Below are 26,111 nucleotides of genomic sequence, written 5' to 3' on the forward strand. Positions count from 1 at the left end.
CATTGGGGGCAGGTCCCAAAGACAGCAAGGGATCCTTCCTGGGGGCTAGTGGGGCCAGTGAGCCATCGTGCCTTGGCAAGGGGCAGAGCAGGGAGCCGCCACTGCGCTCTGCTTTCCCATGGGAGTTCTCCAGCCCCTGGCACCGAGTGCTGCCCGGTCGCTGTTGCAGACTGAACCGGGCCCTGCAGCACGAGCAGGGCTTTGCCAACCGCTTCCTTCCCGACGACGAGGCAGCCCGGGCACTGGGCAGGACGTTCTGGGAGGCCCTGGTGAACCCCTTGGTGCAGTGCATCACCAGCCCAGGTACCCTGTGACCTCCAAGACCCACGTGTGCCATGTCCCAGGTAGTGGCACCTGGCTCTGAGTCTGGTTGGCCTCGCAGACCCTGATGGTGTCAGTCCCCTGGCCTGGCTGCTGAGCGAGTACCTGGAGAGCGTGGAGCTGCCCCGCCGTGCCACGGGACACAGAGCTACCTTTGGATCCTGCGTGCGGCGCCTGACCCAGCTCCTGGTGCACGTGGACCCCGGAGGCCCCGAGGCAGAGGAGACCAGAGCAGCTGGTGAGCCAGGGGCTGCCCTGCCATGGGGCTGGGTGGGCGCTGCTCCAGAGTGCCAGGCTGTGGTCGTGGGGCTCTTCTGGGGAGCATCCTATGGCACAGAGACTCCTGAGCCAGGGAAGGCTTGTGGTCATGCCCCAGCAGTGGCTGTGCCTCCCCAGCAACCCCTCAGCCCTGCTGTGGCAGGTCAGTGTGCGGGGCCTGCCCATGGAGCCACGCTGAGCCTGAGGCTGACCCTTGGCAGGTGGGAAGGAGGGGAAGAACAAGGAGGTGCTGGCCAGGACTGCAAAGACTGTGGTGGAGAAGTCGAGAGGCCTGTGGGGAATCTCACAGTGCTGGCGTGGCGTGGTGCAGCAGCAGGTAGAGCTTGGAGGGCCGACTGGGAGGGGTGTGGGACCTTCCCTGGCTGGTTGGAGCAGTGGCCTGGGAGCATGGGGAGAGCACAGGGCTGTACCTGGCCTCCACAGAGCCTGGAGCAATGGGGGACAGCCCTGCTGTGCTTGCCACCTTGGCACGGCTCAGGCTTCAGCCAGGCCCTGTGCCCAGGCCGATGCTGCAGGCCAGGAGCCAGGCCCAGTGTCGGGCTGTTATTTCCTGCTGGGCTGCTGCTGGGTCCCCAGAGTGCCCCCACAGCCCCTGCCCAGCCCTGGGAGCTGTGCTCCCACCTTGGCAGCCCCGAGCCCCAGGGACCCAGGCAGCTGGTGGTGGCAGGGCAGGGCTGGGGATGTTCCGAGGGGCCAGTCCTGCTGCGGGCTCAGCCCTCGCGCTGCTCCCACAGGTGCAGCAGTTCCTGGAGGCGGCGGGGCAGGCGCCGGACCTTGCGGAGCGGTACTGCCGGCTGTACCAGCGCCTGCGTGGGGCCACAGAGGAGCTCTTTGGGCAGCAGGCTGCCTTTGTGCTGGCCCTGGGCCAGGGCTTTGCAGGGGCTTTGCTGCAGCTCTCCTTCCTGACTGCCCTGCACGTGAGTCGAGGGAGCGCGGCCCCGGTGCCGTGGCCCTGGGCATGGGCTGGGGAGCTGCCCCGGCCCACGGCACTGGGGCAAGCTCTGGGTGGGTGATGTCCTGCTCCCCCTGAGCCACAGTGGCCTGCCCTGGCAGCCTGGAGGGTGCCCAGCTCAGATGTGTGGTGCTCATCCCAGCGTGGGCCCGGCCCTGGTGCACTCTTGCCTTGGGCTGGTCCTTGGGCACCCTCGGCCCCTGCCCGGGAGTGCCAGAGTTTCCCACTGCTCCCCACAGGGACATTCCCCAGCCCTGTAGGCACCTGGTGAGTCCTGTGTGTGCAGCCAGCCCTGTCCCTTGCAGGTGAGTGAGCAGTTTGCCCGCTACCTTGACATGCAGATCCAGGAGCTCCGCAGGGCTGCGGGCAGCACGGGGCCTCTGGAGCGGCTGCAGCAGTTCTTGGAGCCCTTTGTCGTCTTCAGTGGCCTGGAGCTTGCCCACAGCTTTGAACACTTCTACAGGTGAGGCTGCTGTGTCTCCCCAGAACCCGGGGCCCGGTGCAGCGGGGCCTGGTGTGCTGGGGGAGCCTGGCCTGGTGTGGCAGTGGCGCTCCTGCTTTGCTTTTCCTGAGCTGTGGAGCGTCCATGGGTGCTGCCAGGCTGTGGAATCACATTTCCTGCTGGGGACAGGGAGGGGAGAGGTGTGTGCTGCCGGGCCCGTGTGCTGTGGGATGAGGCCAGGCTCGGGCCCAGCCCTGACTGAAGCTGGTGGCCATGGCAGGCTCTACCTGGGGGACCGGCTCCTGACGCAAGGGCCATCTTGGCTGGAAGGAGGCATCGTGGAGCAGATTGGGCTGTGCTTCCCCAGCCGCTTTCCCCAAGATATGCTGAGCAACTTGGCCCAGTCGGAGGAGCTCCAGCGGCAGTTCTGCCTCTTCCAGCTGCAGGAGCAGGACAAGCGGCTGCTGGAGCTGGACACGGGCCTGGACGAGGTGAGAGGGATGGTGCCGTGGGGAGGCCGGATCCTCACGGGGATCCTGGAGCCCAGCTTGAGCCACCCTCGTGCCCTGTGCCCAGGTGCTGGGAAGAGCCCCAGTGGCAGATGTGCCAGAGGTGAAGGTGCTGGCCCTGTCCCCGCGCTGCTGGCCTGTTTCCCCGCTCTGTTACATGGATAACCCTGCGAGGTTTTTCCCAGCGGAGCTGAGCTCCCCACTGGATGAGTTTGCTGACTTCTGCCGGCAGAGTGAGTGCTGTGGCCCGAGGTGTGCCCAGGGCAGCTCAGCCACAAGAGGTGGTGGGCTGGGAGTGCCTGGCAGGGCTGGTTCCCGTCCCTGGCACTGACTCTGTCCCTGGCAGGCCAGAGCCAGCTGGGCTGGGAGTGCACGAAGCCCCGTCGGCTGCAGTGGACGTGGCTGGGTCACGCCGAGCTGCAGTTTGGAGACTGCGTTCTGCACGTGTCCACACTACAGATGTACATCCTGCTGTGCTTCAACAGCGCCCAGGTAGGGGCTGGAGCCACGGTGGGGCCAGGGAGGCAGTGGAGGCTGGAACGTGCAGGGCCGTGTCCTCCCTTCCCTTCTGGTGGGGTCTCCAGCGGTGTCTGGGGCACGGGACCCTGGTCTTAGGCAGGGCCTGTGGCCACTGAATCTTGGCCATTGCCCTCCCACCCCATGCTGCAGGAGGTGGCTGTGGAGGCCCTGCTGCAGGCTACAGGGCTCCCTGCTGACCTGGTGCACCACGCGCTGACACCGCTGACCCACGGCCAGGGTGTCCTGGTGGGGAGCTGCACTCTGGGGGGTGAGTGTGGGGCTGGGGACCCCGGGGAGGGGCTGGCCTGAACCCCGAGGGGGTGCTGGGCTTAGGGGTGCATGAGCTGGTAGGGCTGGTGAGGGGCTGGGTCTGTGTTGGTGCTCAGGGCACACGTGTGTGTCAGGGTGGGGCCTGAGGCCAGTGTAGGGCTGGGGGTGAGGTGTGGGGTGGGGCTTGGGGCCATGCATGGGGTGTGGAGCAGCGTGGGTGGTTGGTTCTCAGGTTTGTGTGTGGGCTTGGGCCGGGGCCAGGGGCCGTGTGCATGGCCGTGGCTTGGGGCCACACGTGGGGGACAGGGCTGGGGTGGCCAGGGGTGCAGGCAGCCATAGGGGGCCAAGCTTGGGTCCCCCAGCCACACATTGTGTCCTGGGGCTCCTTCAGGCCCAGCTCGAGGCTTGGCTGAGCCCGGGTTGGGTGCTGGCTCCAGGTGCACTGCGGCTGAACCAGGCAGCCCTGGCCCAGAGCTCCGGCCGCCAGCTGAGGCTGCTGCCCCAGCAGAGGTACCTGCGGACAGAGAGGGCCGAGGTGAGCGCCCTGGAAAGGAAGAGGAACGTCCTGTGCTGCCTCATCACCCGCATCCTCAAGCTGGAGAAGCAGCTGCACATCGACAATCTGGTGTTCAGGGTAAGGGGGGGGGCACAGAGGGGGCACAGGGGCTGCGCGGGGGCTGCAGCCACTGCAGTGGGGCTCCCTTGCTGCTGCAGGTGATCGATGCCTGTCAGAAGGGCGAGTTGGGGCCAGGGGTGCAGTTCCTGAGCTTCTGCTGCCACAGTGTGGACGTGCTGTCCTGCATCCTGCACCTGCTGAACCAGGGCTATCTCCAGCGCCAGGAGGGGAGGCCTCATGTCTTGGAATACATCTCTGCTGAAGCCACAACGCTCCCCACTTCTCAGGTCCAGCCACAGGTTGCCTTCCAGACTGTAGAGATCAAGACAGCAGTAAACCTGGTCTCTGCCGAAAGGAGACAGACTTTTTCCACATTCAGGTAGATGAGGACTTGGCTGGGAGGACTAGGGCTGAATCCAGTCTGTCTCTTCCTAAACACGTGTTTTATATAAATAAATGAGCCAAGCTCCACCCAGTCCCACCTTGCAGTCTGTCGGGGAGTTCAGCTGGTCCATGGCTGGGAGTCTGGCCAGGCTGCACCCTGACCAAATTTTTTCTCTCCCAGCTGTGCTGAGTCATGCCCTCAGACATGGGGGCACACACACACATACCCTGCCATAATGGTAACAGCATTAATTTATTAAAATTAATCCCAAAAAGTAACCATACAATAAATTTAAAAAAAATAGAATCTTGTAAAAAAAAAAACTCAGGTGCCCTCATCCCGCACATCCAGCTGGCAGCACCATGGGGTAGGGCTGGTTGGGAAGGGATGGGGAGATGAAGAGGACAGCCTCAACAGCAGGGCTGCAGGGGGACTGAAAAAACTGCTGAGGCTGTGCTGTGGAGGGCAGGGCCAGCACAGTAGTGCAAGGCTGGCAGTGGGGCTGGCAAGGGTGGTAGAGGGGTGGTGGGCCCTGCTCAGCACCTGCCCCCTGCACAGAGCAATCTGGCTGGCTGCAGCACTGGGGAACCTGCCTGGGCCCAGCCCAGCTGGGACCCTGGCTGGCTACAGGGCTGGCCTGGCAGGTGCATCTGCAGAGAGTGGGGCCCAGAGCCCTTCCTGGGGCTCTGCTGGCTGGTGCCAACCCTTGTCCCAGGCTGCTGTTGGGGGACACGGGAGGCAGATGGCATGGTGTCCTGGCTGGTGTTGGAGGGTGCATGGACCCGGTCTCACTGGCCTCACCTTCACGGGTCTTGGCCCACAGGATGCAGGTGTGGTATCCCCCCCCACTGAGCAGGCAGGGACTGGTCTGCAGAAGATGGGGACAAGAGAGCATATCCATCTCCCTGTCTCCTCCTGCAACCCACTGCAGCTCCATTCCAGGGATGCCCCAATGTCTCACACACTCTTTGAGTAGCCGAAGATGCCCACAGGGAGATACTTGACGTGTGTTGGCCACTGTGCTGCCAGCTGGAAAAACTTCACATCGTTCCACTCCACCCCATCTATGGAGACTGAGAGGAGAGGGTGCAGTGAGGCACAGCCCTACCACAGCCAGCCTGTGCTGACTGGTCTGCCCCACTACAGCCCCAAGGGGCTGGTACCTGCCCTCACCTCGCAACATCGTGTTCTGGTGCTTGGCTGTGCAGATGAGGCGTGTGATCCCTTCAATGACTTGGCTTTTGGGTTCCAAGTCTTTTTCTTTTGGTTTCTTGCTCAGGAACATCACTGGGGGCCAAGGCCAGACAGGACCAATGTTAGGATGTCCCCACCTGGCCCTAAACAGGAGCCCCTGCCCCAGTGCATTGACTGATCCCTGCTGGGCTGCATCTCAGCCCTGCCTTCCTGCAGGATCCCCTGCACTTTTTTCACAAAGGACTGTGGCCCCACAGGCAGAGAGCACCCCACAGTGGGCTTGCTTACCTTTCTTGTTTTTCTCCTTGGTGACCACGGTCATGGCCATGGTGCTGGGGGGCACCAGCTCCCCCGTGCTGGGGATGCGGCTGACCTGGAGTGAGCGGAAGTTGCTCTTGAGTGTGTTCTTGATACCCGTCTCCCGCTTCTCACCCTCCTTTTTCCTGTCCAGCCCTTGTGTTGTCCAGTAGTCCACCTGCAGGCCCATCACCTCCACACCAGGGCTCAGAGACCTGGGCAACATGGGCAGCACATGCAGCACACAGGTGGTGCCCTTGCTCCTCTCCCCCCACTGCTTCAGGCTGAGGGGGGCCTTGTTTTCTTACCCAGCACCCGAGAGGCCGCTGCTGACGGACGGAGAGGGTGGTGGGGTGCTCACAGTCTCCTTGCCATAGGGAACAGCTGCACTGGAGGCTGGTGCTGAGCTCAGCAGGGAGGGGGTGCAGACTGTAGCATCATCCGAGTCCACTGGGGAGGAAAAGTGTGGGTTTGAGGGTTTGGGGGACACCAACAAGAGCCTCCCACCTGTGGAGAAGAGAGCTGGGCATTCCCAGGGACTCACCGGAGGCACTGAAAGACTGCTCCACCAGGCCCACCTTTACCACCTGCAAGGACAAACCAGAGGATACCCAGCATTAGCAGGACTGGGCACTGCACCTCTCCCCTCAGCCCCTGCTGGCCCCTCAACTCACTCACCCCCACAAAGGGGACAAACTTCTGGCAGGAGTCCTCATCGGGGCTGCAGAAGGAAAAGAGGCTGGTCAGGGTCTGGGTGTGCTGAGCACCGATTGCTATGTGACCACTAGCCTTGTGCCCAGGCAGCCCTGCACTCACAGGGGTCAATGCTGGCTCACACCCTCTAGACCATCTCCTCTGCCCTCCCTCCCATGAGACCCCCTGTCCCCAACATGGCAGCGCAGGGCACACTACACAAGGAGGCAAGGAGTTGTCCCCTCCAGTGCTGGGAAAGGGCTTGCATGCGGGAGGGCAGCCCTGCCCCTCTGTGGGGTCACGGCTCCTCTGCACAGCAAGAGGGATGGACGAACATGGGGAAAGGCAGGGAGGGGCCAGGCAGCGGCACAGCAAGCACAAGCCAATACCTGATATAAAAATCAAAATAGAGACTTCTCTTCCTTGGGTGCCAGAAACCAAGAGAAGGGAGAGGTGAGAGTGCAGCTGGAACATGAGCATCAACCCCAGGACAGCACAGTACCAGCTTGCAGCCCCACCCAGCCCATCCCAGCCCTGGCAGCTGGTCCCCACCATTGGGGCTGTCACAGCCACAGCTACTGGAGGGGCCAAGCACACCGGGAGGTGGGAGGGAATGGTGCTGAGGGCCTCTCACTGTGGGACCCCAGCTCCCCTCAGCACCATGCTGCTTGTCAGTGGAACGCACTCACTTGACCCGTGTCCCTCACTCCTGTCCTGGGCACGTCCCAGACTGGGGCCGCATGAGGGAGGACAGGCACCCTGGGGCCACACTCACCTCTTCTGCTTGTAGGTCAGCATGGCCTCAGAGATGGGGAGCTGGTGAGAGAGGCTGGCTCCAGCGATGAACTGGGCAACACGGCCTGCTATGTCCACAGTGTCTGCAGGCACAAAGAGCCATGGAGACCTCGATGGCAGCTGGGCTCCCCCTCAGGGCACTGCTGATGCCAGCCTGCCCCGCTCCTCACCTGCGGTGGGTGGCTCAGCCCTGCTGAACAGCTCCCGCCATGCTGAGTCCAGGAACAGAGTGCTGTATTTGTTATCCACTGAGGCTAGGTACTTGGCCAGAGGGTGAGAGCCTGCAGGAGAGAAGAGCAGTGTTGACTTCAGGCAGGGGAGTCTGGGGAGATGAGAGGACAGCCCTGGGGCTGGGCTTCTGATGGCTCTCACCCAGTGGTACAAGCAGGAAGCGAAGGTAGTTGAGCCAGTCGGGTGTCTTGCTGGCCAGTTGCTCCACAAAGAAACGGAGGACAACACTCAGGTAGCTCTGGTCCCCTGCCACCACCACCTTCACCGGGGGAGGCATATGGGAGTTACAGTTACAGCTGCCAAAGGGAGAGGAAAAGGAGACAAGTGAGGGAGGGATGTGCAGTGGATCAGCAGGTGGGCCAGGGGACAACATCTGCCAAGCCAGCTGACAAAAACCCCTCGCTGAGAATATCCAGCTTGGCGTCCACTGCTATGGGCAAAAGCAGTACTGGGAGCCCCCCACTCTCCCCAGGGTGTACACCTGTTTCTATAGTAGTGTCCACAACCCCAAAGAGTCCTAATGAACCCTGGGGAGCCAGGGCCATACCCAGCCCTCCTCTGAATCCATACAGTGCCACTAGGCCTGAGCCCAAGCTGTACTCACTATCGCTGGATGCGGGAGACAGTGGTGTTGAAGGCTGCCTGGATGTCTGCCACGGAGCAGGTGGATACAACCAACTGCTTGTGCGCCTGGAGCTGCTCGCTGACGTACTGCCAATGCAGAGAGCTCAGGTTAAGGCATGGCTTCCTGGCCAGCACCTGCTTCCCTGGAGGCATGGCTGTGCTGGCCAGCACCAGCCCATGTCTGCCCTGGGTCCCATGCCCCCCAGGTTAGAGCTGCGACACCTGTGCCATGTAGGGAGGCTGAAACCACCAGGTCACTCACAGCTGCACCCTGAGCATCCCCACTCCTCCCAGCTCTGCTCTAGGGGCCAGACAGCCCCCAGCACTCACCTTTGAGCACAGCAGTCACCACCCTCATCATGGCAAGGGCAGAACTGTCCCAAGAACCAAGCTGTGTTCCCTGAAATAAGCAGCTTAGTCCAGGGACCTTCTGATTTAAATTCTGCATCCCACAGCAGGGCCCAGCTCTAGGCTCACTCTGCCTCTGCTCATTCCCTCCTCTTGCTCTCTCCCACTGTGGCACTCCAAAATCCTATCTCTTCAGGTGTCTGCATGCAGGTCAACAGTGGTAAAATAGGTAAAATAGTCAAGATAGACAAGAGGGCTGGTTCTGGGAGTGGGAATTGGCTCTTTTTTTCCCAATCCAGGACAAGTGGAACAAGCCAAGAACGCATGGCCTGAATCATGGGCCTCTCACTAAGCCCTTTCTTCTGCCTCAAAATTTTCCAGCACCATTTCTGGATGCCAGATGTAGCTGCAGGATCCTGAAGGGGTCTCACAGGTGTTTTATCTAACTGCATGTTTGCACACATGTACATTTCCTTGCTCACCTTTAGCTTTAGAGCTCCCAGGTATGGGAGAGCCACATGCTTGTCAGGGGCTGGGCCTGTCCTCACACCCCACCCTGCTCTGATGATGTAGTTAGTGCTCCCTGGGAGTGGCAGGTGATACTCTTCCATCTCTCAGTGAGAAATACCTCTGCTGCTTCCCAGTGCCTGGTGCCCAGAGAGGAAGGGAGCCCTTTTCCAGGGAATCCAACAAACCTCTGACCCATGGGGTTCCTGGGAGCCAGGACCAAGCAGTGAGGGCCTAAGACACAGTCTGCTAGCCAGCCTTTCTGGGACTGATCAGGACATCATGTTTTGAGGATCCAGTGATGCTGTGTGATGGAGGAGACACACCTGACTCTTGTTTATGTGTCTCAGCACCCTGTAAATACATTGTCTCCTTGAAGGAAGTGCTACACTGGGGAAGAGGAGGGCACAGCTGGTGCCAGTTTCCCTAGGACACCCTGCTATGACTGGGAGAATCCACCCTGCTTACAGCTGCCCACATGCATCCAGCTCCCATCACATCTACTCACCTGCCCCTGCCACTCAGCAACATTCACCAGCACAATGCTCTCGGGGAGCTGCTCATCTGAGACCAGGATCTGGTTCAGCTGATCGTAAACAGACTTTCGAGGCACCTGTGACAGCATCACCACAAAGGTTAACCCCAGTCAGCCACCCTGGACACTGCCCAAGGCTGATGACCTGGCAGAGCTCTTGAGTGAGAAGCCTCCAAGTGGGATGGGTCCCAAGGGCCTCACCTGGGTGCTATGCCATGAGTCTGGAGAGCTCTCACTGTCCAGGCTGCTGGCACGGCCACCCTGTCCCTTTGAGCTCTGCCGGTCCTTCACGGAGGTGCTGCGGGGACGCCACAACTGCTTGCTCTCTGCCTTGCTGTGAAGCAGGAGAGGCAAAACTTGAGGAAATCTCATCTCCACCAACCCCTACTCAGTGTGAGCTCACTCAGCCCTAGGAGAGGGCACAGACCTGCCTTACCTGGGGGATACGGCACTGGGGAGCTCGGCTTTAGTCCCAGCACCCAGCTGGGCCAGTCTGTCCATGCTGCTCTCCCTCATGGCAGCTTCTGTGGGGGCCAGCCGGGAACACGGCTCCTCTGCTGCCAGCTCCTGAGGGCCACACAGAGTCATTTCACACACACTGCTTTCCTTGCTCCACACTGCTCTCAGCCCTGCACCCATGGGTGTCCATCACCAGGAGAGGCCTGGTGGCCCTCCTGGAGAGCCAAGGCTGCAGGGTCTTGGGAGGGCTGGGCTGCACATCCTGCAGAAACTAACACTCCTTCAACTCTTGCTGGTCTCCAGCACAATCTACTTGTCTTCCCAGACCTACTTCGAGTCTGGTGGGCACCCATGGTACTCCAGAAAGCAAGCTGGGGTTTGAGAGAGCTCCACATGCCACAGCCTCTCACCGCTGCAGGGACTCACCGCTGCAGGGACCTCCGTTCCTGGCTCTTCCTGTGTTCGCTGTGCTCCTGGCTTCCGATTGTCTGCCTCGCCCTGGGGGACAGGGAGTTGGGTCAGAGCAGGATGGAGCACTCTGTGCAGGGCAGCTGCCAGTGACCCATGGCTGGCCTCACAGAACACAAGCTCCCACAGAGGAGTCGGGCATCTCTGGGACCAGCCCCAGAGGATGCCCCCCATCGCTACCTGTCTGCCTGTGCTGGGAAAAAGAGGAGGAAAGAAGGAAAGGAGCAGCCCCAGGCAGGTGCTGCCAGGAGCTGTGGTCTCAGAGTGCAGGCACTGTGGGGGTGCTGGGCTAGCTGGGAAGGGAAAGGGGCAAAAGGTGGTGGTGGTGGTGGTGTAACTCACAGGGCTGCCCGACTCTTGATCCTGCCCTTTCTGGCTGTGCAAACTGCCGATCTCAGTCTGGGAACCAGAATGAGAGACTCCCTCAAAGAAACGCCTGCAGAGAAACAGACAGACGAACGGACGGACAGACAGACAGACGGGAGAGAAAAAGGCAGGAATAAGAGAGGAACAAAGTCACCATGATCCCAGCACACCCCCATTGGCCTGTCCGAAGCACAGAGCTCTGTGGAGAGGTCCTCAGTGGGATGCAGGGCCAGACAAGTGTCTGGGTGATGCACAGCTGAGTAGCAGACCTGTCAGCAGTGCCCTCTGTGACCTTGGGGAGCTGGAGGAAGGGTCTCCTGATGCTTTCTGCCTCAGGTGATCCCCTACCCCTGCACTACAGTGAGAAGCTGCCACTTTGCCCCATCTCACTGGTATACGGTCTCTCTCAACACCGCAACTCCAGTGTGCTGTTAAACCTCTCTCCTCCTCTGTACCATCATAGTTCCCACAGACTTCTGCTGCCTTCCCTTCTGCTTCCCTTTTTCCAGGGATTGCTCCTTGGCTTTTCCTGCTGCTGCTATACACTTCCAGTTGCAGCATTCACCTTCCCTTTCTGCCTTCCCCTTTCCCAAGGCTCTGAAAATCTTCAGTATTGCACACAGAACCACACCTCAGGCAGCACAGTACTTAAACTTGCCAAGTTTTCGGTCTCTGAGCTGATGTTTTGGTAGAGTTGCATAGTGCAGCTCCAAGGTCCTGTTTTCAAGTCACCACAGGTCACACAGGAACTCTATTGGGGCAACCAGGACAGTCTCTGCCACTACAGTGTGGGCTTTCACCTTTACCCTTTTTCCTACACATTATTTATTTGCCAAGGGCCCCTTTCACAGTCTGTGTGCTGCTCAAAAACCAGTCTTTGGGAAACAAGTGGGGTCTATCACTGGATCTCACTTGCCAGTTTCCCCACGACCTTTACAGCAACCAGAATCCACCTGCAATGTGAGACTTTGCTGCAGGAGATCCGAGCTAGATTCTCTCTAAGCTTTGTGTAGGTGCTCATTAACTCCCAGGAAATGTTCCTCCTGATGTGCCTAGTGTGCAGATGGGGCTATGAGGTTGCAGGTTTCCAGGGATGGCCACTAAGGCATAAGATATAGAGAAGTTCTTCTGTTAGTACTCTATCAGAGTTTTTTTATATTGTTTTCTACTTTTCTCATCAGGAGAATGCTTCCTGCAGGATACCTCCAGACTTCTAAACATCCTGACTGCTCCTTTTCTTTTCCTTTTAGCATGCTTCCTTATTTGTACACAGCACACTGTACTGCCAGACACAACAGTGTTTCTCAGGTTTTACTGCTCCTGAAAGGGCATTCCACCTCCCTAAATAAATGATGGTTCCCACACAGAAGCTCTTCAGCAGAAGTGTTTATACACTGGTTGGGAAAAGTCAAGGCTTGATTTTCCCCTCACTGGCTCTGTGGCCAGTTGCTTCAGGTTTAGAGCCACAGCAGTGACCTGGTGGGACATTTGCTCCAGGCCACACTGGTATAAATTACATCTCCTTTTACTAACATATTTCTTCTCTCTCTTCCCCTCCATTCTCTGTTACAAAATCTCAGTTATTGTCACCAATCTGTACAGTCATTACCCTACACTTGCCTTTTCCCAGCCAGAAATTCCATCTATACAGACTACACTAGTAAGAGTCAAACCAGAAGAACATATAGGTTTTCTAATAAATCACCGCTCAATCAAAATCTCTTCCATACTCCTCTATACTGTCACAAGTAATCCCATACCCATACCCTTGGTGCCACTGGCATCACAAAGAGGTATCTTCATTACCTCCTTTTTTTAGACATTGGATGTGTCTAGATTGTATTATACTTCCTCTGGCTTTCAACACTCCATTTAAGTTGGGCTGTCTCCCCCCTTCCCCATGAAAGCTGTGTTTGTTTGTGCCCTCTCTCACCTGAAATTCAGAAGCTTTCATCCCTTGAGGACATCATATGAAGTACAGAGTTCTGCAATTTCCTGTTCTGCAGTTTAAAGGCTCTCCTCCTACAGCCATGACTGAGCCCACATCTCAGCATACTGAGATTTAGGTAAAGCCCAGTCCTGCACAGCCTCCTTCTGTTCTAAATTAATTTAGCCCCCCCTTGTCCCATCCATTTTCCCAGTCACCTATGAAGATCTCCTTCATCTCCTCACCAATGAGATGGAGCAAAGAGACTCCTTCACCTTTGACCTTCAATCAACAGGTCTGACTTGAGGTCCTGCCTAACAGCCTCAGTTCCAGCTCCAGTTTTGTCCCAGTTCAGGAGCAAACTGATGCTGCATGGTCTCCCTGGCTGATCAAAAGTATCAGCTCCCAGCACCACTGGCCCAATCCAGGGCACCAGCCACTTCCCACCATTAAGGACTGCATATCATTAGTGCCCTTGCTCCACAGAGATGTCTATAACAAGAAATCCAACATGAGAATCATCTCAAATTTACAGGCAGAGCTGAAATTTACCCCCTGAGAAGGCTACGTAGCACTTGGGAACCACAAAGTCTACATGAAACACCATGGCAGGCAGCTTCCACCATCTCCTTCGAAAAAATACAGCCCCAGAATTCTGTGAAGTATTCCCTTGTGATTTCAAGGGACATATACTTTACATTGCCAGAAACTCGGGCACCAGAGACCAAACCAAGCCAGGGACACATGGTGAACAGGATGAAGAACAGCTCAGAGGCCAATAGGCTTGTCCTTCCATCAAACACCCCAGGAAGACTGTAATGGTTGGTACCAGCCCAAACCAGCACTCACTCTGGAATGCTGTTCCAGTGACCAGATGTTTGCAAGCAGGCACTTGCAGAACCAGGGTGGAGGTCTTACATTTAAATACTCTCAATAGACTTTTCTTACAGTTTCACATAGTCTATATACCACTATCTGACCACAGAAAGACCTTCCTTTTTCTCCCACAGCAATTTTGTCTCCTTTGATGAGAAACCATGTGAAGCTCCTTCTGGAGTCCAAGCAGATCACTTAAGCAGCTTGCCCATGTGCCTGCTGTCTCTTTCACAATGACTTGCTGATTTGTGGAAAACACGATTTCCATCATGTTCCTTTTTTTTCCCAAGGGGCCCATGGGCTCCAGAATCCATATTTAATTTCAGTTTCCCTGTGGCTAACCATGCCTACTACTTCTGCTAAGTACCTTCAGTGGGGATACCAACCTAATTATATATATGTGTGTATATATATATGTATTTATATGTATGTGTGTGTATATGTATGTATGTATATGCACATATTTTTACATGGTAGGGGGATTGGCACTAGATGATCTTTCGGGTCCCTTCCAACCCAGGCCATTCTATGATCCTGTGATCTTATACATAAAATCTATAGAAACAACAGTGCCAAGTGAGCTTGGCTTGACTACAAGAGACCCAGTGCATTATGACGTAGTCAAGTGGAAAGGCAATAAAAGACAGCTCTTTCACAAAAAGACAGCACAAAAGCACAAGAGCCACGAGCAGAGAAGCCAGGTGAGCACAGATCACATGGGAGCAAAGCCTGGTTTCCCTGCATGATCCACTAGAGACCCCTGAGCTATGTCAGCAGTTCTTGGCAGAGCGAGTCACCAGTGCCTGGGGAATGGGGTGAGGAACAGAGCTGCTGGTTGCCAGTCACATCTCCACACAGAATGGGAACACAGCATGCACATCTCACAAGGATTGGTCCAAGGGGTCACAAAGTGCTCCAAAGCCAGGCATGCTTCAATGTGGAGAGCCCAGAGAACACCAGGATTGTTGTCAGAAAGATAGGAGAGCTGGGAGCAGCCAGGGCTTAGATCAAATAGGACTCTACCAGCAGATCAGTGTCAGATGCTGGGCTGGCAGAAAAATTAGACTAAATGTGAAGGAAGTCAGATTTAATGGGCAGTTTTGAGTGAGGAGCCAACAGAGGATGGCAATGGGAGTGGAGACAAGACAATGCCTGTATTAGCCCAAGCAACAGAATGGTGTTGGAGAACATTTCTCCGGGTCCCATAGGCTGTGCTGTTGGCCAGGGGCCCCCTGCAACCCTTACCTCAGGGTGGGCTTGGGTGTGCTGTGCACACTCTCATTGTCCTCCATCTCTGGGCCGCTGTCACTGTTGTTGCACTCTTCCAGGCTGTCATAGAGCAAGCCCAGGTCTTCTTCCACCTCCTGGGTCTGGTCTACAGGGTCAGAGTCCAGGACCTGTAGGACCAAACCCAGAGAGCAGTGAAGAGACATGGAGTTACCTGCATCCCACAGCAGGCATGTATGTACATGCTGCCCGTCATGAGGCACACCATAGCACTGTTCCCACCTCAGGGAGGCAAAGCCAGGCTGTGGAAGAATCCAGTGACATTGTCATTGGGCCAAAGGAGGGTGCCATGAGCATCTAAAGGAGTCTTAGACACCCATCACACTTCCTGGCAGCTAGGACACCTGGGAGGACCTTCACTGGCTGTGTTCAGGTCCTGAAAGGACCTCCACTGGCATGCTTAGGCTGGGCTGTCAGCCAAGAGAAACCATTCACAGGCTGATGTTAGCCTGCAGTCAGTCTAACTGGACTGCCAGCAGTGCCAGCAGGCAATGCCAGCTCCTGGTGCAGAGTCAGTGTATGAAAACACTCTTCTTCCCAGGGCACCTCTCCCCAACAGGAAGGTGCTTTTTGATTTGAGCACAAGTCTCAGAGCTGCCTTCTTGAGGCAGAACACTTTGGAAAAGCCACATCCTTGTCTCTGCCATGTCTCACACCACCTTTGGCACATCCCTGAGATCATGAGCCTTGTGCTCCCAGTGAGTGGGAACCTGCACACTGACACCTACACATCTGCAGGAGACATTGCCAGATGGGACAGCTTTCCTGTTTCTCACCTCTTCTGTCACTTTGAACCTCTTCAGCAAAGCCACAAATTTCTGCTTGAAGTTTGGTTGCTAAAACAAAAGAAGGGGAAAAAAAATTCAGCAAAACTATCAAACCACATTCCAAGCTAAGATATAGGCCATGGTTATTCTCTCTAACATGCTGTCCATAGGTCCACAGTCAGCTATGATTGCTCTCTCTCTAAATTTGTTGTTTGAACTGCCTCTGTACTCCACAAGAAGCCACTGTCTGGGCATAAGGGAGGATGCAAGGACTCATACTTTCTCTGCTACAGGCTGGAATAGCACTTCATTTAAATCCTGTTTCTCTCCAGACCACCTGGTTGAGCAATACTGCCTTCGGGCAAGAAAAGATGGGAAACAAACTCAGGCAGAAGGTGGCCATGGATTTGCAGGTTTGAAGTCAACAGGGATGAGAAGTTTGGAGAGCAAGGGTCTGGCAGAGCAGCTCCTGCTTTTTGCAGACATGCAGAGGAGCTGCTCATAGTTCAGCTTTCCTTGTGCCTACCATCCCCTTCCTCGAGAAAGGAAAAGGACCATGTGACAGCAGCAAGTCAAAACTCTATTGCACACAGATCACCACTGATACAAAGCCAGGCTGAACACAGTACAGACCATGAACTGGGATAAGCTCTGAGAAACAAGCTAGCTCATTAGTGGCAAGAGTTTTGCTCCTTCACAGAGCCAAGGGCTCTCTCCCCTGCTCTGCACCAATGCCAGCATCCCCCCTTCCCAACACCCCTCACTGCCTTAAGTGAGGGCAGAAAGTGAATCCCTTCCATCCCTTTGATCATGTTGTAAATGCTGATGTTACTCTGGCCATTGATGTGGTTCGGCTCATTTTCCTCCTGGCCTTCTTGGTTTTCCTCAATTCATCCTCTTCATCAAATAGATCCTGCAGGCAAAAAGTCACAGTACATTAGAACAACTAAGTTCATGGAGCAGCACCTCCTAAAAGTTTCCTGACCCACATTTTCCCTCCATTTGAAAGTTCTGATCCACTCTGCTCCCAAAGTCTTGTTTCTCCTTTCTGCTACCTCTCTCTATGGAGCTCCTTCTTTCTCCTTAGCACTGCCCCCTTCAGATCTTCTTTCCCAGCACTTCTGTCCCCAGGCCCCTCCAGAGAAGAAGTGTGTTTTTCTCCCACTTTCCCCTCTCCAGAGTTAGCTCAGAGAGCAAAGCACACGAATCACAAAAAAACATTTTTTCCAGGGATTAGCCTTAACAATATGCACAACTCTTCAGGGACAAGAGTCCCTGATGTATTAACCCAGCATGATGAGACAGGTAACCTGGAGTCTGGAGGACCCTGGTGAGAGACTGAAATGATAATGGTTAATGACTTGAACAAATAGCCATTTGCAAAAGCAGCAGGTGTGCTTTGCTGAGGCCCAGCAAACCAAAGGGGAGGAGGAGAATTTTTGGATGTGTGGTGGAGAAGCCTCTGATCTGCGTAAGAACAGCCTAGGTGCAGAGGGGTGAGCACTCATCACCAGAGATTGACCATGACAAACCAACCTTAATTTAGCAACAAGCTGGGTTTTGAGCCAGAGAAAGGAAGAGGCCACAAGAAGCACAACCTGCTGGATAGGATAATGCTTTTCATCTGGCCAAATATCCTCCCTTACACAACTGGCTCAGGTATAAAACTTCCTCCCCCATGCCCCCCTCCCTTAGGCATGAATGCCTTCATCCCTTCTGATGGGGCATAACTGGCTCAACTACACTGAAGTGAGAGCTCTCATGTCTTAGAAGGTGCCAAACTAACAAAGACACCTCCCAAGCCCTCCTCTCAGACTGATTTCTTAGGCCTTTCACCCGAGGACTGCACCTAATCCACAGTGTTGCACCAGATCCACAGTGTTACATCAGACAGTGTAAAAGTCCCCTCTCCAGGGAAGGTACCTGGCATTCCCACCTAACCCTGAATGTGTATTAACCATTGAACTCTCTGTTTCAGGGACTTCCTCCATCTAGACTGTGACCATCACTTTGACTAACTAGCACTCTGACTTATAACTATCAAGTCTGAATCCACAGGTGGTGATATCTTTCCACTATCTACTCTATATTTTTATACTGTTGTATTACTATAGGTAATAATAACCAAAATGGCTACATACCTCCTTTCCATTGCAACCAGGTTGTTCTGAAATAAACTTGCCATATAGATTATATTTGTAAACACTGGTCATTCAGTGTTGCTTCACTCTAATCTGCCCCAAGAACCTCAGTTACCCTCAGATTGTAATAACCCTGAGCAGTTTGTTCTTTATCAGCACACTACCACAAGGCTTTCCGTGGCTTCAAGTACAGACACCACAACAAGAGCACAGCAAACAGCAGTGACACAGCTCATCTCAGGGCTGGGATGAATCTGCAACCTCTGACCATTTTCAGACCTACTTCTTGCTAAAATCCCTGTTTTCCCTCAGACAGTGAGCAGTCCTTGACCTGTTACCACAGGGAGAAAATAATGGTGCAATATGGAGAGGGTTCAGCAGGGGTTTTCTGCTGCAGATCAGACAGCTCCAGAGACAGATGGAAGAGATCTATGGCTCTCCAAAGTCCCTTGCCTCACCATGGACTTGACAGCAGCCCACTGCTGTCAGAGTTCTTTTTCCTGTCAGGTATTATGGCTTTTAGCCTTCTGAAACAATGCCAAATGTTTACAAGGGGATGAGAGGGCTCAGAGTGATCAAGAACCTCAATGCCTGACTCTTGCCCCAGAAACAGGACCAGGACACAATGCATCTTGCCAGGCCTCCCTTACCTGACCCTGCACAGCATCATCACTGGCTTCCTGCTCTGAGGAGAAGCTGTCATCATCATCTTCAGAGTCGTTATCAATGTCTGGGGAGCGATCTGAAAGCAGACAGTGCAAATGCCCCAGCTCAGCATGATGCCTGTCATGGCTCCAGTGAAAGGACTGAAATTACTGGCAGTGCTGAGGGACACACTCTGTTCCCCATGTCCCAAATGTTTGCCTGCAGGTCTGAGCATTAAACACACCTGATGCTTTGATTTTAGGACCTGAGGGGACGTTCCCATCCTCATGGTCGATGGGCTGACTGGACAGAGAGTAGATGCTGATTTCAGCCACTCGAATGTTCACATCTTTCATGTTGCTGTGGAGGCCCAGGAGTTGACCACCATCTGTCGGGTGCTGCATTACCTAGACAGACAGACAGACAAGCTCCCTATAGGGTGGTACAATGGCAGGTGATCATACCCTCTCTGTATTACAGCCAGCCAACAAGCCAAAACACTCACAGCAATGAGATTCTGCCTGCCAGCCCTGTTCCCTGCCCAGTGCTGGCACAGGAAGGCAATGTGGGCCTCCCCTCTGTTCCCAGCACTCTGTACCTCAGCCATGTTAATGATTCCCACTGCCAGGGTCTTGTAGCCCAGGATGGTGCGGTTCTTGTATCTCTTCCTCCGCTGCAGCATGATCTGTAGTTTGTTGCCATCTCTCTTGAGGAAGTGTGGGTACTGGGGAAGGGAAACACAGAAGATGGCAGCATGACACACAGGTAGAAAACTCCTCAATGCTGATGTACAGCAGGATCTGACCTGCTGAGCTTTGAGGTGCCCCTCAAATGCCACCTGCACTTATCCATCATCCTCCAAATCCCAATGCCCAGCAAACAATCCCTGGAGCAATAGAGCAGCAGGCAAGTACAACAACCAAGCACAGTAGGCCCCTCCATAGAGGCTGTGCCTTTCACACTTAGCCCTAAGGGTGTACTTGCTGAAAAATGCCAGGTAAGGGAACCACGGGGACCAGGCAGCACCAGGTACCTGCAGTGAGAAGGTCAGCTCCAGCTCAGTCTCCATCAGGCCCCCAGGCGGGAGGACGTATTCATTTGACCTCAGGACTCGCTTTGAACCCTACAACAAGATTGGCAGACACACACACTGAGCTCAACCACAGACTCCACTGCATCACACACACAAGACAACTGTGTTCACAGTCCACAAGGAAAGAGAGAATGCCTTGACTGTTCTGTTCCACCTTGCAGAGCCACCTTTCACATGCCTACCAATACTTTGCAAAAGCCTGCAGTATCCCCTGAGCTGCCAGAGGTCCCTTCTCCTTGCCCACCTGCCAAGGATCGCTGCTCTTCACAAGCTTGCTGTGCTTAACTCTCTGCACCTGCTGTGCCAGTCCCATGCTATGGAGGTACACCCCTGGAACCACAGGGAACCATGCAGGGCAAAGCAAAGGGTCCCAACACACTGCCTGGCCAGAAAAGGGACAGGTCCTGGAGACATCTCTCCCTCAAGCAGACAGGCCCAGTGCAGATCCCTGTCTAAGTACAGCCATCAGGATGGCTCTGCTGGGACCAAGTCAGGATATCCAGGAGAACAGGGGTCCCCCTGCTTGCTTAGCTTGTCTCAGAAAACTCTCCCAGTCTTTTCCTCAGGCAACAGTCTTTATCTACATATAGAAATGGTTTTTAGCAGAAGGGCAGTAACAAAGGCACTCTAATTATGTTCCCACTCCAACTCTTCGCTTTAACTCTGCTCTATCTCTATGTCTTGGTTTCTGATAGAGACACTGAATGATGTGGGGGTAGAAAAATTCTGTCTGCATGCACCAGACCATTTTGGCTGCAGGGTGGCACAACCCACAGATCCTCCCAAAAGCTGTCTGCAATGCTGTTCCCAGAGACCATGCCAGGAGCGAGACTTTCCTGCAAAAGGTCTTCCTGAAACGGAAGAGAAGAGGTGGAGCTCATCCCCTTCACCATCTGTGAGCCTTCCTGGCCAAGAACACACTGACCCTTCCTGAACTCTTTGACAACAGATGATAGGCAGTCACAATGACAGTACCTATTTACTTCAGCACATTTACTATTTGCTCTTTGTTGCAGAGAGATTATCCACCAAAGATTCATTCTTTCATCAAAACACAAGTAGAAGTACAATTACTCTTCCTGAAGATGATATTTCTGGGGACAGACTTATGGCAAAGAAAAGGTGAGGATATCCTGAGTGGTGTGTGCAGGAAGTGATGGTTTCATAAACATTGCTGTCCTGTGCCTTATTGTCATTTACCACTATGGAAGTTACATGCCCAGCCTCAATCCTGGGTGAATCCAATCCCTCAGTGAAATGCCAGTGCACATCCATTGTAAGGACTGGGACAAAGGCTACTTCATTATTACAGTGCAAGGACAAGGACATAGAAATACTGAGAATTCTCCATCCTCTGAGAAATTCAAACCTCAACTAGACATGGCACTGAGCACCTGATGTAGCTCAGCCGTTCTGTAACTTGAGTAATGCCAGTCAAGACCAATTTCTCTGCAGAACAGTTGAGTATTCCTACGAATACTGCAGAAAAACTTAATATCACACTGTTACAGTGAAAATGGTGGATGACAAAGAGTGTCAAGGAAGGCAAAAGCAATAGGGACAAGTGGTGGTCACAGGTTTTTGCTACCTAAGAACTGAAAATACACAGAAGCTTTCACTACAATACACAGGTACATAATGCCCAGATCTGGTTTGCAAGGTACAATCCCAAATTTCAAGTTTAAATCTGTCCTGATTGGTCTGGTTTATAAGAGGGTAGAGACTATAACAGCATACCACACCCAGAAAAAGAGAGAGAACTAATATAAGTACTGGACTAGTCAGATAGCAAAATACTAACCAGAATTCAAGTTGAAGGAGCGTTTTGGGAGAGAACAGCCCATTAATATAATTAAAAAATTTAGGGTTTAGCTAGGATTGCTCAGGCAGGAATGAAAAAATACTGCAAGTGGTTACAAAGAGATAAGAAACAAGCATGAGTGAGGCATAAACAGAAAACTCTGCATAATAAGAAAGACAAAACAAAACCAAACAAAACAAGTTCCTTCAGGGAGCAGGGTTGGGGCAGCAAGCGGGCCTGGCAGAGGCAAACAACCTTTTTAGCCTGGCCTATTTCATAGCACACACTCTTGTTTGCTACACAGTGACTGCCAATATCATCCCTCTACAGCAGTACCAAGGCTTGAACCTGAGTCACCAGAAGTATCCTGCAGTCAGATGCAGGAAGATCTGCATCCACAGCACCTGCCACAGGAGCTGAAAGTTCTGGGAGTGCTGGGGCTTGTTTTCTTCTTTCTTTGATTGTTTCCTCTATTCATGGCTCAAGACAGGGTGTTTGTGAACTACAGTCTCTCTGCCAAAGGGAACACTGTGTTTCCCTTCGTGCCATAATCAGTTGCGATACCAAGGCAGGTATCTGCAGCTTTATGGAGCTGAGCCAGCACATCCAAATCTCTTAGTGCCAACGCTGAACAACACACAGAAGGAAATGCTCTATGACGTCTCCAGTCTGTTAAAACAAATAATGAGGGATAAAGGTTTAAAAACTGCTCAAGTGAATGAGAGCAAATCCCCTTTTTCACAGTAGTTCAGGCTTTATCTTACTCAAGTCTATGAAACATTATATATTCAAATCACCTCTGAGAAATGGGTAAGTTCTGTAGACATAGAAAGTTTCCCTTGACAGTAGCATTTTCAGATGAAGGAGCAGGTAGCAGCACATGACACCCTTAGAAGCTGTATTTTATGACCAGAAGGGCACTGTGAGAAGGAGATCAGGAGTTCTGGACAGGCTTACACTGTCCTTTAGGTCATGCACATTTTTTAAGCAGACTGTCTCCAGGACTGGAGCTATTCCCTGGGGGTGGCAGCCCCATTCAGACAGGGTCAGAGCTTTATCTCCATGCCACCTGCCCTTCAGAGCAGCAATTTCCTGACCCTAACAGAACTACTACTGAAATGAGGGAAAGATAGCTCTCCTTTCCTCTAGTCCCCAGATGCCCCCTTGGGAATTTGCAGGTCCTTTATAAATTACATGCATCAGCTGTTTCCATCCAAAAAGATGGAATGTTCACTGGAAAGCCTTCAAACAGTTTCTTACTAGTGTGACTCATCTGTTACCTAGGAGAGGAGCAGGAGGAATGGATCCATCTGAGGCCACTCTGTAGGCACGCTGTGCTGAAGCTGCCTACAGCTTCCATCTGCCTTCCAGCAGTCCCAAACCCTGCCAAGAGGACTGGTCAGGCAGGTGGAAGCAGCCTGGGGAGGAACACAAACTCAGCCCACTTCCACAAGGAATGCTGAGCCATGGAGTAATGTGGGAAAAAGCATTCTCCCTGTTTTCTTTAGCTTTGCAGTGAGCCTACACCAGCATGCAGCCACAGCTATGTGGCCATGCAGAGAGGAAGGTGACAACGTTTAAATTAAATCCCTGAATGCAGCCTCCATTCCCTGACAGGAAAAGGGAGCCTGCAGCAAGGAGGCCCTGTGGCTTTAAACTGCTAAGGGCTATTAATTTCTTTTGCCATCAGGGTTCAAGATTGGCCTCTGGCAGGGATGGGGGTGGTCTGTTTGAAAGAGCTGGAGTCCCACTGTGCAGTCACTTCCACAGTCCCACATTTGCAGTGTGTGAGGGCTGTAGCTGAGGACATGCACACTCAGCACGTGTCAGCCCCAGCATAAGTGGAGCTGCACAGGAACCCAAGGGTTCCCAGTGCAGAGAAGCACATTCGGCTTGGCCTGACTGTGCAGGAGAGAACTCAGGGAGCACCCCAGCCCTCCCAGTCAGGTAGCAGCCCCCCAGTCCTGTGCTGCTGGTCAGCTGTGGCCCAGCCTTGATTGCTTCCACATTTCCAAGGGCCAGCCAGGCAGCTCTCTGCTGTTCAGGTTGTTTCCTTGCTAAAGCAAGGGAAACAGGTCTCAGGAAACCAAAGGGGCATAGGTCTCAGGGGTTCCAGGACTTTCAGCTCTCCTGAATGACACCATACACACAGTGACAGAAAGGCCACCAAAGTGGGACACTGACCAATAGTGCATAGACTACAGCCTTCTCCTACTGTCCTAACTCCCTGCCCCAGCTTTCATATACTTCACTTTCAGTTTCTTCTGTGCAAGTGAATCAGGTCTGCCATGAAGGCAAACTCCACCTCCCAGAGCTCTGCTAATACTGCAGCTTCCAGCATTAATCCAGGATTTAGATCCTAATGTGTACGGCACAGAGAGCTCTGTGGGAGCACAAAGCTGCTGAGCTGCTGACCCATGGTGCTTTCAAGGGGATCAGCTGCTTTCGTGCCAGCTGACAAGAACGAAGGAAGGACACCAGTGCCCCAGCTGGGTCAGGGAAGCTGTGGCCAGGACAACATACTCAAGACACCTTTTGTTTCCGTGCTGTCCTTTGGCAGGTGGAAAAGATGTGCCTGCACTCCCATCTCTCCACCACCAGCTGCAGAGAGGATAGAGGGATTGCACATATCAGGATGGTGGCAAATTCCAGGACCCTTGGTGGCAAAGATCCTCTCCCCTCCCTTCTGCCTGATTCACAGTAGAGGCACCAGGCATAGAAGGAATGCAGAGGGAAAGGGAAGGGAAATTAGAGGCAACTGTGAGATCAGACAGGGTACAAATGTCAGCAGAATGTTATGCACAGAGACATTGATCCCTTGCACCTTTCCCTTCCCACCCTTCACTCCCCAGGGAGTGATCTGGGTGGAAGACACTGCTGGAAACCATCCAGTACTGACCCTCTCTTAAAGGGTATGGAACAGTGGGATGACAAACTCTGAACAGTAGTTTGAGAGGAGGGCCTTGGCAGAGGCAGGCAGGGAGGTATGACAGATTCTGTCCCACCAAATCCAAATTCTGTCTAACCAAATTCATTCCTGATACAAGCCAGCACCAGGTATCTCACTGCTGTCCCTGGGGCATTATTCCCACCTGAGAGCCAAAATCTCCCTGAGTGTGCTGAGACAGAGGGGTTGGTTGGCACTAGGCAAGGGACATGCAGACCAACACTTCACAGAGGGCACAAGGATGGGCTTGGCTTGCTGCCATCAGGCAGCAGCAACGAGAGGAGCCTACCTGAATCTTCACAGCGATAAGCACAGAGCTCAGCTCTTTGTCCAGCTCTTTCAGCACCGTGAGTTTCTTCAGGCGCAGACTGCAGAGCCTGTAAGACAGAGAGAATGGGATACATTCAGGCACCACCATCCCTAGGGCCCTGCCACATGGTAGCCGGTGCTCGGAAGGCAGCCTGGATGCTTGGCCCAGTCGCAGGCACAAGCTTGGCCTAGGAACGCTGGCATTCACGCGGCACGGAGACAGCCCATCGGGGAAAAACGGAAAGAAGGAAAATTAACAGAGCTGAAGCAGGCTTAAGGGATTAGCATGCAACAGGAAGTCCAGCAGCAGGCCATGTGGTAAAGAGATCCCTTCCCAAGCAGGGCTGTTGCCAGCTCTGTTTAAATCTACCTTGGCCACAGCACTGTTTATTTATAAACCAAAGCACTTAAATCCACTCTTATCCTGGACTTAGTTAAGGCAAATGTTCCCGTGCAGACATCACAACTCAGCTTTTCTCTTGCACGGTACCACACAGAGCTGACTTGAGAAGCAGCCCCACAGGAGGCTTCATACAGCTTCAGCCACCCTGACAAGCTCAAATCCTGGGGACTCAGCATGGTAAGTGGCACTTCCAGGAAAAAGCTAAGAAGGATCCTGAGGCTAAGTGAGAAGAGCTACTTTTGCTGTTTGAAGGAATAGTGCCAATGAGACAGCCAGCCACTCCAATCTCCTGCCTAGGAGCCTGCAGCAGGACTCCCATGGAGACTACTTGCAAGAGACTCTGTGTCAGGGAGCAAAGCCAGACATGGCACTCCTTTACCAGTAGTAAGAGGATGCTGATGTTTTCCAAGTTACCCTCTGTGCTCCACGGTTGCATTGTTGCAGACTGGTTCCCAGGACTTCTGTGGATATCAGCATGCTAGACCTGAGAGTCAGGCCACCCTGCCTGGAGAACAGATTTGGCTAATACCAAATACCTTTCTGTCTGACACACTGTGCTCTCCAAAGGCCTGCTTTATTTATTTTTAAAGGAAAATCCTGCTCTTGCTATGTTGATGTACAGAAGCAGTGTGGAACAATCCCAGAGATGGAATGACAGTAAATTGCAGGACTTAGGGCTTATCAAGCACTCACCTCCTACCATATCCCTGTCCTCCCTTATAAAATAATTTTAGCTTGTGCAGAAGGCTTCCTGGACTGTGACTGCAACCCTGCTGCTCTGCTCTTCATGTTCTGGTCCCTTCTGGTGGAGACCACAAGTCAGGAAGCTGGGTGTGCAGGGAAGCTCTGCACAGTTGTTTGCCAGATTGCTGCATTCCTTCAGCCAAAACCCAGAGCACAGACCCTAAGCTCTCGTGCTCTGTGCACCCCAGCACTACAATAAGTGGTCCCATCTCTGCCCACCCTTCCCCTCTGAGCCTCTGTTTGTAGGAAGGGAGAAACCTTATTACCCGAGGCGGGTTTCTTCCTCCCCAGAAATACCTAGTCATGATTAGGGGTGAGCTGCAGGGAGCACGGCCGAAGACAAAGAGCACCTCTCAGGCAG

General features: G+C 53.8%; 2 protein-coding genes across 5 annotated transcripts in view; one reads left to right on the top strand and one right to left on the bottom strand.

The window, feature by feature from the left end:
* LOC107201231 (cullin-9-like) overlaps window positions 1–4,379 on the top strand; it is an 18,246-nt gene extending 13,867 nt beyond the window's left edge. Inside the window, exons 13-23 of the mRNA XM_033513325.1 lie at window positions 7–303; window positions 383–559; window positions 801–916; window positions 1,335–1,517; window positions 1,858–2,015; window positions 2,275–2,485; window positions 2,571–2,736; window positions 2,850–2,995; window positions 3,173–3,290; window positions 3,730–3,926; window positions 4,007–4,379. Coding sequence (XP_033369216.1) covers window positions 7–303; window positions 383–559; window positions 801–916; window positions 1,335–1,517; window positions 1,858–2,015; window positions 2,275–2,485; window positions 2,571–2,736; window positions 2,850–2,995; window positions 3,173–3,290; window positions 3,730–3,926; window positions 4,007–4,291 — 2,054 coding nt within the window. The 3' untranslated portion in view covers window positions 4,292–4,379. The remainder of the gene's footprint in view (window positions 1–6; window positions 304–382; window positions 560–800; window positions 917–1,334; window positions 1,518–1,857; window positions 2,016–2,274; window positions 2,486–2,570; window positions 2,737–2,849; window positions 2,996–3,172; window positions 3,291–3,729; window positions 3,927–4,006) is intronic.
* A 147-nt stretch (window positions 4,380–4,526) lies between these two features.
* Window positions 4,527–26,111, bottom strand: part of LOC107201884 (phosphofurin acidic cluster sorting protein 1-like) — a 53,207-nt gene continuing 31,622 nt past the window's right edge. The window contains exons 2-26 of one of the 4 annotated variants that reach the window (XM_015621871.2): window positions 24,584–24,671; window positions 19,487–19,576; window positions 19,052–19,177; window positions 18,698–18,860; window positions 18,459–18,550; window positions 16,500–16,580; window positions 15,677–15,736; window positions 14,859–15,010; window positions 10,787–10,880; window positions 10,403–10,474; window positions 9,954–10,084; window positions 9,719–9,851; window positions 9,491–9,595; window positions 8,108–8,214; window positions 7,645–7,799; window positions 7,443–7,553; window positions 7,253–7,355; window positions 6,867–6,899; window positions 6,463–6,505; window positions 6,329–6,371; window positions 6,093–6,234; window positions 5,776–5,999; window positions 5,467–5,580; window positions 5,259–5,366; window positions 4,527–5,161 (exon numbers count right to left, since the gene is read on the bottom strand). In XM_015621871.2, coding sequence (XP_015477357.1) covers window positions 5,097–5,161; window positions 5,259–5,366; window positions 5,467–5,580; window positions 5,776–5,999; window positions 6,093–6,234; window positions 6,329–6,371; window positions 6,463–6,505; window positions 6,867–6,899; window positions 7,253–7,355; window positions 7,443–7,553; window positions 7,645–7,799; window positions 8,108–8,214; window positions 9,491–9,595; window positions 9,719–9,851; window positions 9,954–10,084; window positions 10,403–10,474; window positions 10,787–10,880; window positions 14,859–15,010; window positions 15,677–15,736; window positions 16,500–16,580; window positions 18,459–18,550; window positions 18,698–18,860; window positions 19,052–19,177; window positions 19,487–19,576; window positions 24,584–24,671 — 2,635 coding nt within the window. In that variant the 3' untranslated portion in view covers window positions 4,527–5,096. Of the gene's footprint in view, window positions 5,367–5,466; window positions 5,581–5,775; window positions 6,000–6,092; window positions 6,235–6,328; window positions 6,372–6,462; window positions 6,506–6,866; window positions 6,900–7,252; window positions 7,356–7,442; window positions 7,554–7,644; window positions 7,800–8,107; window positions 8,215–9,490; window positions 9,596–9,718; window positions 9,852–9,953; window positions 10,085–10,402; window positions 10,475–10,786; window positions 10,881–14,858; window positions 15,011–15,676; window positions 15,737–16,499; window positions 16,581–18,458; window positions 18,551–18,697; window positions 18,861–19,051; window positions 19,178–19,486; window positions 19,577–20,543; window positions 22,032–24,583; window positions 24,672–26,111 lie in introns of those variants that run through there. The other 3 variants (XM_019006046.2, XM_015621870.1, XM_015621872.2) reach the window with 3 other exon arrangements.

This window comes from Parus major, chromosome 3 (genome assembly GCF_001522545.3).
Source record: "Parus major isolate Abel chromosome 3, Parus_major1.1, whole genome shotgun sequence".
NCBI classification, from domain to species: domain Eukaryota; kingdom Metazoa; phylum Chordata; class Aves; order Passeriformes; family Paridae; genus Parus; species Parus major.